Source organism: Brachypodium distachyon, chromosome 2 (genome assembly GCF_000005505.3).
Source record: "Brachypodium distachyon strain Bd21 chromosome 2, Brachypodium_distachyon_v3.0, whole genome shotgun sequence".
NCBI classification, from domain to species: domain Eukaryota; kingdom Viridiplantae; phylum Streptophyta; class Magnoliopsida; order Poales; family Poaceae; genus Brachypodium; species Brachypodium distachyon.
This window is the reverse complement of record NC_016132.3, coordinates 10,454,915-10,473,245: the sequence shown is the minus strand read 5'-3', so window position 1 is coordinate 10,473,245 and position 18,331 is coordinate 10,454,915. Positions and strand designations below refer to the sequence as shown.

The window sequence follows — 18,331 nt, the reverse complement described above, 5'->3', positions numbered from 1 at the left end:
GCACAGCTAGCTACTTAGCTTAGCAGAGATGAGGAGCAGCGTGGCGAGGTGGGCAGTCAGCCAGATGCTAACCAGCTAGCGCGCGGCGCGGCCGGTTTTTGACACATGCGGCGGTTGTAAACCGAAAGAGAAACGCCCGATATCCTGTCCGTGAAAACGATATTTTTTCCAAGCACCGATTACAACACACGCACGCACACACTTCAAAACACCACCATATGAACATGTTCATACGTACATCATCAGCAGAAAACCAGAGAGTTACGAGCTTCAAGATCGACAGAGTCTTTGCTCCGATGCCTCGTTGTGGATGGGTATATGTGTCCACCTACCACTTCCACTGAGCGCAACATAAGAACTTTCTTTTTGTTGTTTGACGAAAACAAGGTTGCTAAATTGTTCCTCCCACGTTCGTGCAATGTAAATACAATTATTTTGTTGAAGGAAAGCTCGTCTGACCAAAAGCTAAAATGAAGCATTCATAAAAGAAATTGTTTCTCTCCTTGTATAGTTGCCAAAGGCTTTATTTTCTTCTTCTCCGTTTCTTCTTTTTCTGTTTTCTTTGTTTTCCTTTTGGTCCCTGTGGTTTTTTTTGCTGTTGGCTGCACTTGCGCTCTCTTCTTAATAGAAAAGACACGTCACTCGGCGTGTTCGAGAAAAAAAAACACATATAGAAACAAAGTTCTCAGCAGGTTCATCTTTTCCAAGTCAGGCCTTCCAAATTTCCAACGTCCAAAGTAAATCCTGCTCCACGTATAAATTAATTTCTTTTAACGTGTTAGATTTGTGTGTTATTGATGACGATGCACTGAGTATAAAGGTTTTGCCACACTCTAAAACTAAGGATCTTGCTACTTTATCCCATTCTGGTACGACCGTTCTGACAGACATAGGGAATCCACTAGTATGCTTTGGTTTGGAGATCGACGAGGTAGTGCTTAGTTTGTGTTGGCCACTAGTTCTCCCCTTCCAATTTTATATATATTCTTGATCTCCTTTGCTCATGATTCTTGGAAGAAGTAACGAAATAGGCGTGTTTCCTGCGATTGTCATCATGTCTTGTAAGGTTTTAGGTTCTTACTTTCTAAGCGTATTATTAATGCATCCACTCAAAAATTTGAGACTGTCTCAAGTTTGTGCATGTTTGGTCTTCTTTAGTTTCTCCGCTAAAAATATGAAGGGACACTAAACACAAACATTTAGCTAGAAATTATAACTTTGGATAGTGTTTGATGCAAATTTCATTGAGATCTTGTGCGCTTAACTGTTTCAAATTCAGTATTGTAGTGTCCTTGTTGAAGTAACTCAATGAAGCTCTGCGTGTTGCCACGGAACTGTGTTAAAACAAATGCATAAATAGATGTTTAAAATTAATTAAAACTAATGGGAAAAAGAAAAGTTGTTCTTCCTTTACATTTAAAATTTTGTGACAGAAGGATGATTGAATTGATGAGTAGGCATGGTTTGAATTGATAGATTAACGCAAAATTGTAGACGAAAACATGCATGACTTGCTGAGGTGTCAAAGTATGTATGACAATGTGATGGGCCTGCTGAGGTGTCATCTTTACATGTTAAAAGAAAATATGTAGTGGGGAAATGTAAATGAATACATGTATGTCTCGAGAAAAACAAAAAACATGCATGATTTAATGAGGGGGCATGGTTTGTATGACATGCAACATAGCTGGCCTAATGAGGCGGCATGCTTGAATGTTCAGGAAAACAAGTAGTGGAAATCATATAGAAGATACTTTATTGCTACGAAAGGAAATCAAGGTATCTCCAAGCGCGCACCTGAAAATGGACAAGTATTTCGCACACTTGCATGTAATTTACAGCGGTTAAAGAATGAGAAATCAGATCTTTTTTTTTTTGGCAAAAACCCATAGGCCGAAGTAATAATATTTAGCCATGGTCATGGGCCAGGACAAACTCACTTAAATTTTCAGAAAGGCCAACTGGCTTCTCTTTGCTAGCAGCTTCCTCCTCTCTGGTTATGGGCCATGCAAAAACTCACTTATAATTTTCTATTTGTGTGCTTTCTCTTTCTTGTGGTAAATATTTGTTTATGTATTTTTCACTAATTACATTGCATTTTCCACATAAAATAATCCATATTTTTTATCCCGCACTTAATTTGTTGTTATGAGTTTCATTTTTTATGTGTGAAACATATATTCTACTCACTCAATCCGTTATTAAGTGTTGCAACTTCGTCCGGAACTCAAGATAGGTATGTAAATGAACAATAATGTGTATGTAAGGATAATTTTTAGGAACATACTTGGATCAATTAGAAACAAAATTCGCATCACTTAATATTTTATTTAGGCTTCGTTTGGATGTTGATATTGGGAAGCTTTGAATTGAATTAGACCTAATACCAAATCAGTCTCTGTACCGAAATGGATCCAATGCCAATTCCATTACTTGGTTCTACAAAATATTGACGGTTGGAATGAAGATAAGAGCCAATTCCAAAATTATGTTTGGATACACCAATCGTTGAATTAGCATATTCTCTACAACGATGCTCCGCCTCCTCCCTGAAACAACGTACAGTCGCTCCCTTCACCCTACACCACGAGACACAATCCATCTCCGGCGTTGCCAAATCTCTGCGGGAACACGAATCTGGCCACTCCCTTTGCCCTACACCATGAGCCAATCCCTTCCGCCTCCGCCACCGCGAGAACACGATTTCTGGCCGCTGCCTTCCGGCACCCCTGCGGAACAAGTATTCCGGCCGCCTCCTTCCGCCTCTGCCACGGGCTATAAATTCCGGCGTCGTGCTGCAGCGCCTCCGCACCCCTTCCTGGACCCAACGCAGACGTAGTGGTGACTTATTCCAGCACCAGAGGTTCGCCGGAGCGGTCGTCGGAGGAGCTGCCGCCGAAGAAGAAGAAGAGGAAATATGTGGTAGTTGTCGAGGGAGGTGTAAGAGGGAGACAACGGAGGGGACGGAGATGGGGCGGGTCTCGATTACATCCAATGAGCAGCGGGACCCCTCCGAATTGTAGATTCTATTTTAGTTGCCCACAATTCCACTTGGTATTTGATTCCAATTCCATACCAGTTTCGTCGCAAAAAAAAAAAAATCCATACCAGTTCCCAATTCTGCGCCTGAATACCAACATCCACACGCAATGTATTAGAACATTTTTTTTATGTATGATAGTATAAAAAATAGAACTAAAAGATGTCCAAGATAATATTGTTCGCTTTGTTGTTTCGAAGATTCAAATAAATCAATGAACGAACAAAATTCATTTTTTTTGAGAGGATGAACGAACAAAATTCGTAAGCTACACGTGTGTTGGGGCGACCAAATTTTTCATGGGCCGGCCCACTAGGAGACCGGACCTATTTGTCGGTTAAGAGACATAATATTACCCGGGTCCTCCTTGGCCAACGGCCACAATCCGTCCCCTCTCCTCCACCTCCAAGAAAAAAACCTCCACCGCCTCCTCGCGTTCTTCTCCGGTCGCCGTCCGCCGACTTCGCCGCCGCACGCAGTAGCCGCAGATGGCGTCTTCGGCGCCGTCCTTCGAGATCGAGGCCCCAGAGTACGTATAAGCCCCTCTTTCTTTGCATGCCCAATACCTTACGGAAACGAAAGCACCCCTAAACCCTACTCGCCGTTTCATGAATCCACCAATCCTCTCACGAATCCATCTAATAACTACTGTTTCTTCAATATATCTACGGCTCACACGGCGAAGTAGGAAACTGTGAATTCCTTGGTGTTTGCTAAATCTTAGCAGTAGCTTACAGTAAAGATGCAAATTTGGCGAGCTGGGGGTTTGATTTGTTTGTTGCGCCCATGGATGCAGCGTGGTGAAGATAATGCTGCAGTTCTGCAAGGAAAACGCGCTGCATCAGACGTTCCAGACACTGCAGAGCGAGTGCCAGGTCTCGCTCAACACGGTCGACAGTATGGATACCTTCATCGCTGACATCAACGCTGGGCGCTGGGACGCTGTGCTGCCGCAGGTCGCCCAGCTCAAGCTGCCTCGCAAGAAGCTTGAGGACCTCTATGAGCAGATTGTGCTGGAGATGGCAGAGCTCCGTGAGCTTGACACAGCCCGTGCAATCCTTCGACAGACGCAGGTGATGGGCGTCATGAAACAGGAGGAACCTGAACGGTACCTCCGGCTAGAGCATCTCCTTGTCCGGACGTACTTTGACCCGAATGAGGTTGGTAGCTTACTCCTGCTATCTACTCATTGTTAAATTGTTATGCTATATTCCTCACCAAGCATTTTAACTGTGAATTGCTGGGATGTCATTCTGCCAACAGGCTTATCAAGAATCCACAAAGGAAAAGCGCCGTGCGCAGATTGCCCAAGGTAAGATTGCTGATTGTGTTTCTTGTGAAACATATATAAATGATTCTTATACTTATACAGAGTAGAGAAGTCTGAGTGCCTCTTGATTATGAGATACACAACACATTCGAATGTAACATACTGCATTGAACAGTTTTAAATAATTATAGGTTTTACACTCCCTCCGTCCAACAAAAGATATCTCAAGTTTGACAAAATTTGGATGTATCTAGACATGAATTTGTGTATAGATGCATTCAAATTTAGTCAAAGTTGAGACATTCTTTGTTGGCCGGAGGAAAGTAGTTAAATTTGCTGACTGATAGGAGCTGCTGGTCCTTATTCATTGATGATTTAAAGTTGTGCAATGCTCATAGAGACGCTGTCATACTCATTGCAATAATGGAAGTTCTGTCTTTTCTGATCCTTAATATTAGCTTTTCCTCTGCCTTGCCAATGTCAGCTATTGCTTCCGAAGTTTCAGTTGTCCCGCCAGCTCGGCTAATGGCACTCATTACCCAGGCTTTGAAATGGCAACAGCACCAAGGTACTTTCTTGTTCACACATTATTAACCTGTGGTACTTTGATGATCTCTGCATGTCAAGTGTGAACTCATCCTGAGCTCCCTTTTTTGGTTCCTATTGCATAGGGTTGTTACCGCCTGGCACACAGTTCGATTTGTTCAGAGGTACTGCTGCAATGAAGCAAGACGAAGAAGAAACATATCCTACTAGTTTGTCACATCAAATAAAGGTGATCTTGTGGTTATATTTGTGTGCTTACATTGGCTCTTGAATTTACACCCAGGAGTTCTGGAAACTACAGAAGATAAATTAATGATTCACCATATTTGATATCAATGACTTTAAGTAAGAAGCCTAAAAAGGATTATTTTTTACTTGATGACAAGAAAATATTGACACAACTGATTACTCATAATATTTTGCATGTTAGTTTAATTTCATGGTGTCTCTTTTTGTTTGGACGTTTGGGAGGTCCCCAAAATTTTACTCCTATAAAAGAGTCAATCGCTAAAGGCGGTCCATCACTTGCTCTGCACCTCTTTTAATTATCAAAAAACGAACTCATCACCTTTTTTCTAATGCAAACAATTCAATCTGTTGCAAAAGATTAAGATGGTGATAATGTTTGTCAACAAATTTTAGATAAACTTACTAGAAAGTGTCACTAAATATAATAGTTGTCTGTAGTCTAATTTATCTACAGCGAGGTAGTGTAATTTTTTTTATCCGTAGCAGCACTCGGGTATTTAGCTAGTTCTTAAAAACATTGATATAAACACACAAATCTGCATCCTGTATACTCTGTATTGGTGATGTGCTATTAGGTATATTATGATTAAGTGGAACCTGCTTGAAGATGTAGTCGAGGGAAGAGGGTTATGTCATCTTCACCTGCATGCTGAAAGGAGGATAGGAACACACGACCCTGCTGGGAAAATCGCTGCTATCAGGATTTTCTGTATGTTTACAACTTGGCATTTGTCTTTTCATTTCAGTTTGGAAAGAAAATCCACCCTGAGTGCGCTCGATTCTCACCTGATGGTCAGTACCTTGTTTCATGCTCGGTGGATGGAATCATTGAAGTAAGTTGGTTGCTAGTGTGTTTTGTGGGTTAACTCTGTTGTTGTAGCTTGGCTAAATTTCATTAAACATTTCAGGTCTGGGATTATATTAGTGGGAAGCTGAAAAAGGATCTTCAGTATCAAGCCGATGTAAGGCCCTTGGATTGGATCTTTTGAAGTTTAACACGGAATTAACATATCTCTGTAATTATGCATGTGGCCAAGTTCTTCAAGATCTGTAGCTGTAGAGGGGCATAAACTCCTTTCTTTAATTTAGATGCCGATAAAATTGTTAATATTCTGCCCATAAAACACTTTCCAGGAAAGCTTTATGATGCACGATGATGCTGTGCTTTGTGTTGATTTTAGTAGAGATTCTGATACGCTGGCATCTGGATCACAGGATGGAAAGATTAAGGTACTCTCACCGTTCAGCATTTACATTTTACCACCCAATTGCTTAGTCATATTACTTGATGTCAACGCTTATCGTGGCTCTAGTTTCTCCCCCTCCCCCATGCTATATTTATTCTGGGTTCATCTTTAGAGTGATTTAGGACAAAGTTAGCTAACTTTGTACTAAATCTGAGACACTTATTATGGATCGGAGGGAGTATCATTTAGGCTGGTTCTAATTTGCTAAGAGACAAAAGCGACCTGTCTACAATTTGGATTGATTGAAGCAGCATATGTTTTTTTCCCGCAGTATGGACTGCAGTCATATTTAGTGCATTCATACAGGGTTGACAACACTATCAGTATCATTGGTCATCTGATCATGTTTCATCACACAATCATTTGGTAGAAGTACATTGTTAGTCTTTTTTTTTGCGAATACAGTACATATTAGTCAATAGTAGTATATGTGATCAACTAATTTGGGAAACATTCGTTGTGGGTTATTATTTCACCATCCATTTGGTCTGGTTGTGGGAGAAGAATTGTGTTGCTATTTAAACTGTTTCTTTTCAGGTTTGGCGCATACGAACTGGCCAGTGCTTGCGACGCTTTGAGCGTGCACATGCAAAAGGTGTTACAAGTGTTACATTTTCCCGTGATGGAACTCAGATATTGAGTACTTCTTTTGACACTACTGCGAGGTTTCTTGCTATTATAAACCCACCAACTTGAATTTACTATTGAGATGTGCTCTTTGTATTCCACTGTTCTTTTCTGTTCTCATGAAAAGCACCACCAAAGATTATATTTTGCATGTGTTGCACTAGTGTACATTATTTTGCCTAGCTTCAGCTTTTGCTTGTCCTTGTGTTTGAGGACTCGTACCATTGTGCAGCTGTTTTGTTAACCAATGCTGCTTTTCTCCTACGGGTATATCCTCGTATGGGCTTCTTTGAGTCTACTTATAGTCCATTTGATCAAATAAAAAAAATTTGCACACACTTTTTATGGCTAAGATGCATATCTTTGAAATATTGGTTCCATTTGAGAATTAATGGAAATAAATTTATTGATAAAGAGATCTAGCATAGCTTGTTGCCTGAACCGTGAAAAATGAAAGCAACCTTTTCTTAGTGCACAGTTTCTTGTCTGAAGTGGGAATGAAAATGATTCTCCAGATTGGTTTTTCAATTTGGTTGGTTTATGAATACAACTTGGCATGATTTGCATAGTTTCTTGTTTACAGCTGTCCCCTCCCTCTATGTTAACAAAATTGGTTTTTATATACATTAAAATTAGCAAAAATCTTAATCTGAATTTCAGTATATTAAATTGCTGGACAAGTTTCCCTTTTTTGAGTGGAAAACACAACCTGTGCAAGCACCACAAATTTGAACCATGATTTGCGCTGAATTGTTATTAATTCTGCAACATCCCACAATTGCTATTTTCATGATGCCAACTCTTTTGGTGCTGTTCTATTTGTAGTTTTGGTCTTATTCCAAATTTCAATACTGTGCTATTTTAGTTCCTGAAAATAGTTATCATTTTCGCAGAATCCATGGCATTAAGTCTGGGAAGATGCTAAAAGAATTCAGAGGTCATGACTCCTATGTGAACTATGCCATCTTTTCTACAGATGGTACGCGTGTTATCACAGCTTCCAGTGATTGTACTGTTAAGGTGCTCATCTCCCGTATCAGCACTTGAACTTCCTTTTTTCCCAATGAGAACTATCATTTATGTACTCTTCAGATTCTCCTTTCTATTGTTGTGTATGCTATACAACCACCTGTATATTCATATATAGTTTCTTGATGTAGGTATGGGATACAAAAACAACCGACTGTGTGCAATCATTCAAGCCTCCTCCCCCTTTGAGGGTAATTATTGTCCTAGTGTCTAAGCCCTTCCATAAATAGGTCTTCAATCATGCTTTCTTATCCATATGTGTTCTTTCATTTCCAGGGAGGAGATGCATCTGTTAACTCTGTCCATTTATTCCCAAAGAATAGTGATCACATTGTTGTCTGCAATAAGACTTCATCAATATACATCATGACTTTACAAGGACAGGTATATTGTTATTTTCATATCCCATTATGTTATTCAACTTTCTTCGGTTTCTTTTTCTTGAATAGTTAAAGAGAGTACACTGAAATATATTTCACATATATATGAAAGACTATTTTTCTCACAATGATGACATCCTGAATATATCTGATGGCCAGAGACTTTCCCCTCACCATTTACGGTACTTAGCACAGTTTGTTTGGTTTGTAGCTACTCAGGATGCTTTTTGGGGTGATTTGAAAACGGCCACATGAATAAATCTGAATCTAGGAGGAATCTGCCAGGATATTCAGGACATAAAATCCAACAGAAATAGGAAAAAACATAATCTCAAACGATCTATTTCTAAGGCCCGGTTTGGTTAGGCTTAAATGTGGCTTTTGACTTTTGGCTTATATAAGACACACAAGCAGCTTTTTAGGTGGTTTTGGTTTTGGCTTTTTGCTTATAACATCATATAACAAGATCAAGTCCAAGGCCAAAAGCCAAAGCCAAAAGCACCTATTTAGGTGCTTGCCAAAAGTCAGAAGCCACATTTAAGCCTAACCAAACAGGGCCTAAGAGGATTAGGCAAGACCTTTTGCCATCCCAAAGGCTCGCTTTCTTGAACCTTAAAAAGAGCTGTGTGATTCTGGAATCTTAGGAGGTGCATTGTGCAGTGTTTAATTTATTGTATAACCCACTATGGAAAAAGGAACGTACCCTGTGAAAACGCTCCTATGGTGAAAATCTGAAAACTTTTTGTACGAGCCCTTGGATGAGAATGGACATTCAAGATGCGATGCGGATGCACGCTACCACTTAAAACGTATTGTTGTTGAAAAACCCCATCGTATCCTGGAATAGCACCGTGCACCCTCCTCCTACCTCCAGCCGGCCAAACTTGAAACGAGAGAAGAAAAAGGAAATTTAGCCCCTATGATGTTGTGCTGCCGCTGCCGTCCGGTGACATCGGCGAGGCAGCCGTTGCTGCCGCCCGATACCACCACCCTAAGCGGTGTCGGATCCCATTACCGCCTACAGGTGGAGCTTGTACAAATTTTTTATCGAAGCGAAGCCTTGGTCAAGAGGAAATCAATTCTTCTCTACTCGATCACATCCGATTGATTCTCCTTGCCAAAAGATATGAGCAGCACCAAGAAGTGAATTAGCTCTTGGTAGTACTTGGATTCACATCCAGTTTATGATAATTCAAAGCTCAATTTCGTATGAATTTTTGGGTGCCCACCGCACAAAATCGACATCAGTGGCCTGCACAGTTACGACATGACAGACAGCACGAATAAAGACAATAAATTAACCAACGACGCCACATTTTCTTGGGCATAACAAAATTCTAGCACCTAGGGGAAGTTATTTCTACGAGTCTGTCAATCTAGCAACTGCATATCGAAGTGGACCGACATGTGGAGATGCACACAATCACACGTGGGGAACAAGGACCTGTGCTAGGTAGACTTCATAGGCGGTCAAGCATGGGCTATGGCTACACTTAGGGCAGAGGGCTTGGTGGTGGCATGGCATACATTGGCAGTCGTGTAGGCTATTTCTTTGCTGTTCTCGATTGAAGTTGGGCAGACGAACATGAGGTGAGGTAGGAGAAGAGTAGGTGGGAGTTATTGTCAGGGTAAGATGGGTGGCTTTCTGAAAAAGTGCATTCTAAGCAGTGGAGGTGCACCGATGTTTCATCTGGACTGTCCATTCAAGATTTGACGGCTCTCGTCGAGTGTTTTCAGATTTTTCACCGCACGAGCGTTTTCACCTGATACTCATGAATAAATGGCCACAAGAAAGGCTAGTTTGCCAAATGATAAAAGTGGCAAAATCTGGTTATCATAATCCACCATAATGCCAAATTCAGCCTTAGTGTTGGGCATTATCATAACTCCATAAATGTTTATGGTTATTGTTGCCTTGGAAACTTGTTGCAGGTTGTAAAGAGTTTCTCATCTGGTAAACGTGAAGGAGGAGATTTTGTTGCCGCTTCAGTTTCACCAAAAGGAGAATGGATATATTGCGTTGGTGAAGACATGTGAGGATATTTAATGTTCTTTGTTCCAAAATTCATTCATGCTTCTTCTGAGTGGCTTCATGATCATTGAGATTTCTACTTGTTTTGTAGGAACATGTATTGCTTTAGCCAGCAGTCCGGCAAGCTGGAGCATCTAATGAAGGTTAGTAAGGATATCTCAAATGAAAATATTTTGCCTGGTTGTGTTGTCCTGATGCTATGGAAATTCTAAGCAACACCTTGACACTCTTCCCCTTGGATTTCACAGGTCCACGACAAGGATGTGATAGGTATTAGTCACCACCCTCACAGGAACTTGATTGCCACCTATGCCGAAGATTGTACGATGAAGATATGGAAGCCTTGATTATGTTCGCTCATCTTGTTCTGATCCTGTAACTTTTAGGGAACATGTCCTGCCCTGTTCCAAGTGCTAATTAAGAGGATGTATTTTATTTAAAAAATATAGAGAATTCAGTGGCGCTATAGTTAACCTGCTTTTCCTTTGTTTAATGAAGCTCAGTTTATTCCCGTTGTATCATATACATTAGTTCAAGGGATCAGATCATTGTATGGATAAAAAGGAAGCTTTTAACGTGTTCCGTGCTTGTTCTGTCGGAACACTGGATGCAATTGCAGACCGCACACACATGCTTTTCATGGTGGTAGACTGATTGAGCATTGACAGAACATTAGGACAACCGTTTGGGTTAATGAAGCAAGTGCATCATGGAGATACTTTTATTCCAAAAAATGGTGAATAGCTTCCTTTCTACCACAATAAACTAGTTCAGATCAGATCATTGAGGTAAAAAGGAAGCATCGACGTGTTCCATTCTTTTGCTGTCGGAACGCTGGACGCAGACTGCACGCACATGTTCACAAGCTTAAAAGCTGATTGTGCACCGACGGTTTACATTATAGATGTGTATTTCATATTGAAGTTCACTGTTCACCAGAGGCACAGACTGTTTCACGTTTCAACAGCACCGACGGTAGTTTCAGAACGGGACTTTTTTTTTGAGGGAATCAGAACGGGACTTGTTACTATCGCAAGCAAATTGACAAAGGGGAAGGTCCATTCCAAAACAATAAAAACCAATGAGAAGAAAACGCGTCACCCATTTTATTCTATTTCCTCCCATGGCGTGCTGACAATACTACTGCCTCCGTTCCATACCAAGTGACTCAAATTTGTTCTAAACTAGTGAAAATGTCCGTGCGCTGTCACGGCCCAAACACAAGATGGTCGTCACTTGTATACACTATATAAGGATTCTAATCTTTCCTGCCCAAAGCATATAAATCTTACATGTATATAAATACACAAGGTATGACCTCATACAACAGATGCAAAATATACTTATTAATTGAGAAATCGAATCAGGTTGGGCTGACTCAGATTGGCCAAATATCTTTCTGCTATTCCTCCTCTTATGGTTTTATTATATTCTAATTGTAATATCCCTTTCCTTTTTGTCTTCCCTGACCATGAACTAATTGCAAGAACTGAATGAAACAAGATCAGAAACATGAACATTTGGAAAAAAGATCTGAACCATGAACTGAAAGTAACAAGATCCGTCATAGAAAAATATAAGAACAAATATCTGGAAAGAACAAACAACCAAAACAGAATCTCATAAAAAAGGAAAAAAAATCTCCATCGCCCTATGTCTTAATAGAGGCTGAGTTCATTGATTTGTTGAAATCAAGGAATGAATCTGAATGAGGAGCTCACGAGAGGTGAAGCACAAGGCAGTGGATCGTTCTGTCTTCACTGACCCCACATCTCCTTGTCTCTGCCTGGATCTCGCCGGACTGCGCCTTGTTAGCTGCGGTGCTTCGCCTCTAGAGACAGGGCAACTGGGGCACGCCGTGGTCGGGGAAGAGGGAATGTGGCATGGTCATGGAAGAGGGGCGACGCTCCGATTCTGCCGATCTCGCCACGGTGCACGCAGCCAACGCAAAGAAGGCCAAGGCCATGTGCGGCTGCAGTGAGCTCGCGAGGGCCACCGCCGCTCCATGCGGCGCCTCTTCTGCTGTTGCTGCCTCCGCGGCCATGGTTGACTTTCATGTGCGTGAGCGACTTCAGAGACACGTTGCCTCGTTTGTTCTAAATATGGGTGTATCTATACATAAAAACGTTTAGATACATGTAATATTTCGGCACTAAATATGTGATGGAGGGAGTATTTTCTTTTCTGAAGACAACATTCTGCACGATACTATATGAAGCTTCATTGGAAACGAAACCAAGTGTTTACAGTCAATCGGTTCGACGCTCTGCACCAATATTTAGTCTTTTCAGCTGAGAGGAAGTCTTTTTAGCACATCACACGCTGAACTTGATTTCACATCAGCTAAGGCCAGATCTCAACAATTTCCCTAAACAAACAGCAATTCCTTCTTTTCTTTCCAGCCGAGATCTCTGCATTTGTTTCCTACGTCTTCGTTCCGGTGAGCCGCTGCTTTCTCCTGGAAGCTCCCACTCCATCACCGGCGGTCTTCCTGTTCGCACCACTCGGACACTCGGTCCAGTTCGCGCCGGGGAACCTGCAACCAGCCTGCAAGCCCTGCAACGACCTGCAAAGAACATATCTGAAAATGCGTGTGAAATACATTGAGTTACAGTAATATATATGCCTTAGGTGCTTAGTATTTTAGAAAGAGATGGAGAGAGACAGTGAGAGGGGGGGTGATGCAGGGGAGCCAGGGAAGAGGCAGTGCAGGGGAGGGAGCAACAACACAGCAGCAGCAGCTCTCACAGCATATAGTGGAAGTAATAACGAACGTAATTTTGCTGTTAGCCCCATCCCATGCTCTGCTCCATCCCTGTCTCCTCCCCTCTCTCCAATCACAAATCCTCTCCAATCTAACCCTTCCTTTCTTCACCTTGCGTGTGCCAAGCGACGCTGCCATTACCATCAGGAAACCATGAAGATCTATATATACACGCGAGATCCTTTGCTTCACTGTCTCTTCATTGACTTAATTGCCAGTACAGTACGACACCCAAGATGCGTACTGCACACAATGGAACTGGAAGTACACAAATGCTGACCTGTTCCGCTAGTAGTACGACACCCAAGATGCGTACTGCACACACCCGGCGGTAGCTCGCCCCAACTTCTTGGATCACTGCTAGTACGTACGTACCGCAGCCACAAGCGTTGTCGTACACCTTTTCTCCCAACTGCCATTAGATAATAATCTACTCCGAAATAGTATCATAAGTTTGGAAGCAACTCCCAGGCTTGCGGGGAATTGATTATCTATGCATGGAGCTATAGCTCCATTTCCTCATTTTTCACATGTGGTTCTGGTGTGAGATATTTTATTTTGCAGAAAAAATATGGCAGCAAATGGTTACAGTTCTAGAGTATTCTAAAGCATTCTAAAGTATTCCATAATTCTTGCCGAAATATTAGATGTATCTAGACGCTTCTTAGGAATAGGTACATTCATTTTTGGACAAATTTGAGACAAGAATTATGTAACGGAGGAAGTATGATTTATTGTATGTACAACAGGGTGGTGATGTAGCAACCAAAAAGGTAATAGAGGAGTAGTATCTCTTAATTTCTAGTAACCTTTGGAACTTGTACACAGCACTGCACCGACACTACAGCAGCTCAGAAAAAATACAGCATTTTCTAGTGCACTAATGCATCCGTTAGCAGTATTGTCTTTGGTTTACATCAAATTAGTCCGTTCGAAAAGAATTCGTACACTGCAATAAATTCATGGATGTGTAGGCCTCTATCGCAATTCGCCAAGGGAACCTCGTGCGGGCTGTTGCAGCGTTGCATCTCCTTGCAGGGAGATTCTGGTGGTATCCACACATTGAGCACTCTGGATGTCCTGGGACACTATTGCGCGTCATCCTCATCACCACTTTCATCTTCATCGCCATATGCCACCAGAGAGCTGAGCACGCTCTTGGCGACATCGGGTGGCTCGTGGACTGCCTCATGCCCATTCGAAGACAACTCTTTGGGACTAGGCTTACTCTCCCCATCTACCTTTGCTTTCTTGGCTTGCGGCTTCACCGAGACTATAATGTTTCTAAGGAGTGCGGGCTGGCTCCTCTTCGTGGGTGGCTTAGGCTTGCTCTCCTGGAGAAGAATGAGAAGAATAGATATTATAAACACAACTCAGAAACGGGGCAGAATTATTAGTCCAAGTGATGTTTCATTTCCCTCCACATATAACTAACCACTGGACATGTATTGCCTTGATATGACGTTGAGAATCAACAAAGCTCCCTTTTCAAAAAACTAACGACTGGCAAGATGTGGAATATGTACATGTACTTGTGGTCCCTTTATATAAAAACTATGGCATGGAACTAAATCATTTTAGCATTTGTAGCATACCTCAGGTCTAGAGACAGTGGGAGTCTCGTCAAGTTCATGAGCAAGATTGGTCTGGGCAGCTACAGCCTCCTGAAAGAAATTAAAAACATTCATTATATTTGTCGTGTGAGTCGCGCTTGGCACATGATATAACATCTGACTCCAATCCCAACTGTAGTAAGTCGGAATTCCTATCCTAGCCACTCTCTTGTAATACGAAACAATTGCTAAATTTACAAGCTTAAGACTTAAAATTAAGAGCGCCAGGGATGAAAAGGCTCCACGATTGTTTTTTCTGCTGTTTAGATGATAGATTTTACATAAGTAAAATTTGTCCACATTTTCCCATCACACCCTTCTGATTAGTTGATGAATCTGAAATGCTAAACGATAAACAATGCATAGGATGCACCCTACACGGTCCGTCAATGTTTGCGCATCAGATTGGCTGATTGCAGTGCACTATTAAAATGAAAAACTGTTGATGTTTTATTGCAATTTCTACTTGGAAGAAACATACATGGCATTGTTGAAAGTAAGGTTCATTTGAAAACAATAGCTCTAGGGTAATACATGTAACTTGTTGGTAATATTACTCACGTGGAAACTACGGAGCTGTTCAGCTTCTTCATTAGCCACCTGCTGTTCATACTCTCGCCTTGACTGCACCATAGTAACATGAAAAAAGGACTAAGTGATGTTGCATGACAGCACAAAACATGGACTATAAGAACAGTCATGACGACATACTTGAAATATGATATGTTTTCCCTATTGGTTCAAACATCAAAGAACCAAAGACTAGTGCTAGTGTACTACTCCCTCCGATCCATAAAAAGTGTCGCCCATTTTATACTAAGTTAGTACAAATTTTGTACTAAGTGGGCGACACATTTTATGGATTGGAGGGAGTACTAACTTGAAATATCATAACCAAGCTATTCAACCGTTTGACTTCAGAAGGTTTTCGTACCCATCAGTTTTTGGAATTTCCATATAATAATTGTCAACTCCGAAGATAGATTGTTGTCAATTGGCATAGATCGGATAGAATGACCCTCTTCATGAGGAAAATACGAGCACACATTTTTCCACACAACATTCGCCCAAAATCCTATGAAAGAAGGTAACAAGTTCCTGTTTCTCGTTTTGCACACAGCATTCACACAAAATCCTATGCAAGAAGGTAACAATGATGTTCCTGTTTCTCATAATGTTATTCACCAATGTTGCAAATTACGATGTTTCCTTTTCCCAGTAATGTTCAGCATAGTTACCCAAAGAAGGTGAATTCTAAACTGGCATTACAGAACACATCAATTTCTACAAATCGATGTGTGGTTGATTTATGTTGAAACTTGACAATATTTATCTTCGGTTGCATTTAATGGTTAACAAAATACTATTTCTCAATAATGTGTCAGAATTCTAATCCTGCTCATGTCTGGGTACAGGTTATTTTGACATGACTTGTACAGGATGTAGTAATATGTGCTATTACAAACTTGGGATGTCTGGTCGGTAGAGAAGAAGATGCTGTCAGCGCTAATGGTACTGACGTGAAGTTTAATCCATTTTACTTTAGCATCTCAAGTAGACAGTTTTTCTTGTCTTAAAGTAAAGCCTGATTTTGGTTCAATAAGGATCTAAGATAGTTATGTTTTTATTTCTTAGTTTTCTTCCACTTGGGCAGACCAGCAGGTTTGAAACACAAATGAGGGCCTCATTTTTTTCATTTCCCTTGTAAAGGAAGGGGTAACGCCTCGTCTTTCAAATGTGTAAGCAATGCAAAGGTCAAAATAATGAAATGCAAATAAAGTCTATTTATCTATAAATGGACGAATAAATGAGCTCATCAATTCTGATGACTAGAGCATACAGGATACAATGAATCCACGCACCCAGTTTTTGTGCTCCTCGACCATCTTATGTGGTATCAAGGGCCAAGGGGGAAAAGGCTTTAGGCAGCCGCGCACATACAAGTGCACTGGGAATGTAGCAAACAAAGTCCTATCTTTGTTAAATATTTCAGAAGCAAGGATCGATAGCCATGCGTATGAACAACAGTTTGTACCTCCAACTTCTAGCTTAATAATGATTTTCAATGCTAGCATATATGAAATTCTTACCAAAGCTAATTTGTCGAGAAACTCTGTCTCATCCTCATCCAAAGCCTTTGGAGGTCCTGGATAGAACATACCAAGAAGATCATAAAAAGACAAAAGTTTAATCAATTCCCAAGACACTGCAGCTTGTGTTTAGTCATTCAACCCAAAAACAGCAACGATGGGAAACTAGCCGAGGTCAGGTTAGAAAAGGTTGTCCAACAAGACTAAAACATGCTTTTCAGCTTATCCCGGCTTCCCGCTAGAAAAGGTACATAGTGCTTTCTTACTCTGTTTCAGTAAAATTATAGGTAAGCTCAGCTGTTACACTGCAGATGCGCATAACACTATAACTACGACTATCACACACATCATTTTCTGATCAGTAAACAATGGTCCTTGGGTATGTTTGAACTGCAAGTTTATTTCTAGCTGAGAAGTCAGAACAACCAAAATATGTATATTTGTCCAAGCTCTACATGGTGGCATCCTATTAACGGATACTAGCCACAGTAGCAAAAGTTACAGTTGGGTCCTTCTTTTCTTTGAGAGAAAGGAGCCAGACCAGCTGGATCTTTCTAAACACGAAACATGGGAACTTCCCTCCGTTTGGCAGGCGCTGCAAGGTAAGATGAGAACTGGTGCAGGGTGTGGTAACTTACTGTGTTTGAAGCGCTCATTGAACTCGGCATCCTTCTTATCCTTATTCTCCTGAAGGATCTGCGCAGCAGGAACAGCAGCATTAGCTAGCAGTGCAGCGGATTGCGCGCAAGCAAACGGTAGCTGAAGGCCAGGGGAAAATACCTGGAATAGGGGCTTGTCGCGCTGGGCGGTGCCGTCTTCGACCCGCTCCCCTCTCGACCGCTTCGCCTCGTCGAGCTATGATTTCCCCCAAAAAAAATCTTAGAGATGTTTTTTAGGTTTTCCGCATCACGCTAGGGCAGTAGGCAGGCGAGCAATCGAGAGAGGGATGCAGAGAGTAGGAGATGGTAGCCTTACCTGCTCCTCGGAAACGAAGTTGACGAGGCGGATGGTGGCCGGAGCGACCGCCTTGGAGCTCGCCGCCGCCTCCTCCCCATCCATTCCGACTACGACTCCTCTTTCGATTCCTCGGTCAGGCAAACGGAACCATCGGAAGTTCGGAGCCCGAGCCACTTGCGAGTATAGGTGGAAAAAGCCCGAAAGCCCGGCGGGCTTGGCCCGTCTGTGCCTCGCTCGGCACCAAGTTAAACGGCCAGGACGGCCCAAAGTACGGCCCACGGGCTAGCCCGGCACCGCCTGATTACCTGTTTTCTTTTTTTTTAATCCAAATATACCTTCGATGTGTGCTTGGAATAAAAAAGAGGCTGCAATGAGGATCGAACCCCAGACCTGCCATTTGATACTAAACAACCAGACCACTCCACGTTACACCCGTGTTAATTACACAACAGCCTCTTTTTTACCACATATTGTGCCTGAGCAGACA

General features: G+C 41.7%; 2 protein-coding genes and 1 non-coding gene across 3 annotated transcripts; 1 reads left to right on the top strand and 2 right to left on the bottom strand.

Annotated features, from left to right (window-relative positions):
• The first annotated feature begins 3,400 nt into the window (after nt 1–3,400).
• On the top strand, nt 3,401–11,045 carry LOC100843153 (suppressor of mec-8 and unc-52 protein homolog 1). The gene is made up of 15 exons (XM_003567575.4): nt 3,401–3,569; nt 3,837–4,200; nt 4,304–4,352; nt 4,795–4,878; nt 4,982–5,085; nt 5,852–5,938; nt 6,014–6,067; nt 6,240–6,335; nt 6,890–7,017; nt 7,873–7,999; nt 8,140–8,199; nt 8,285–8,392; nt 10,321–10,421; nt 10,512–10,563; nt 10,669–11,045. The coding sequence occupies exons 1-15, from the start codon at nt 3,529–3,531 to the stop codon at nt 10,765–10,767; spliced, it is 1,554 nt and encodes a 517-aa protein (XP_003567623.1). The 5' UTR covers nt 3,401–3,528; the 3' UTR covers nt 10,768–11,045.
• A 2,058-nt stretch (nt 11,046–13,103) lies between these two features.
• MIR408 (microRNA MIR408) lies at nt 13,104–13,248 on the bottom strand. The gene has a single exon (NR_126837.1). It is a non-coding gene; the product is annotated as a microRNA MIR408 (primary transcript).
• Nucleotides 13,249–13,892: 644 nt separating this feature from the next.
• On the bottom strand, nt 13,893–18,023 carry LOC100842543 (protein FAM192A). Its single transcript, XM_003567573.4, has 7 exons — nt 17,863–18,023; nt 17,668–17,742; nt 17,526–17,583; nt 16,888–16,943; nt 15,359–15,421; nt 14,780–14,848; nt 13,893–14,518 (listed from the first exon to the last, which is right to left on the bottom strand). Exons 1-7 carry the CDS (start codon nt 17,944–17,946, stop codon nt 14,273–14,275), a joined length of 651 nt encoding a protein of 216 aa, XP_003567621.1. The 5' UTR covers nt 17,947–18,023; the 3' UTR covers nt 13,893–14,272.
• Nucleotides 18,024–18,331: the final 308 nt, after the last annotated feature.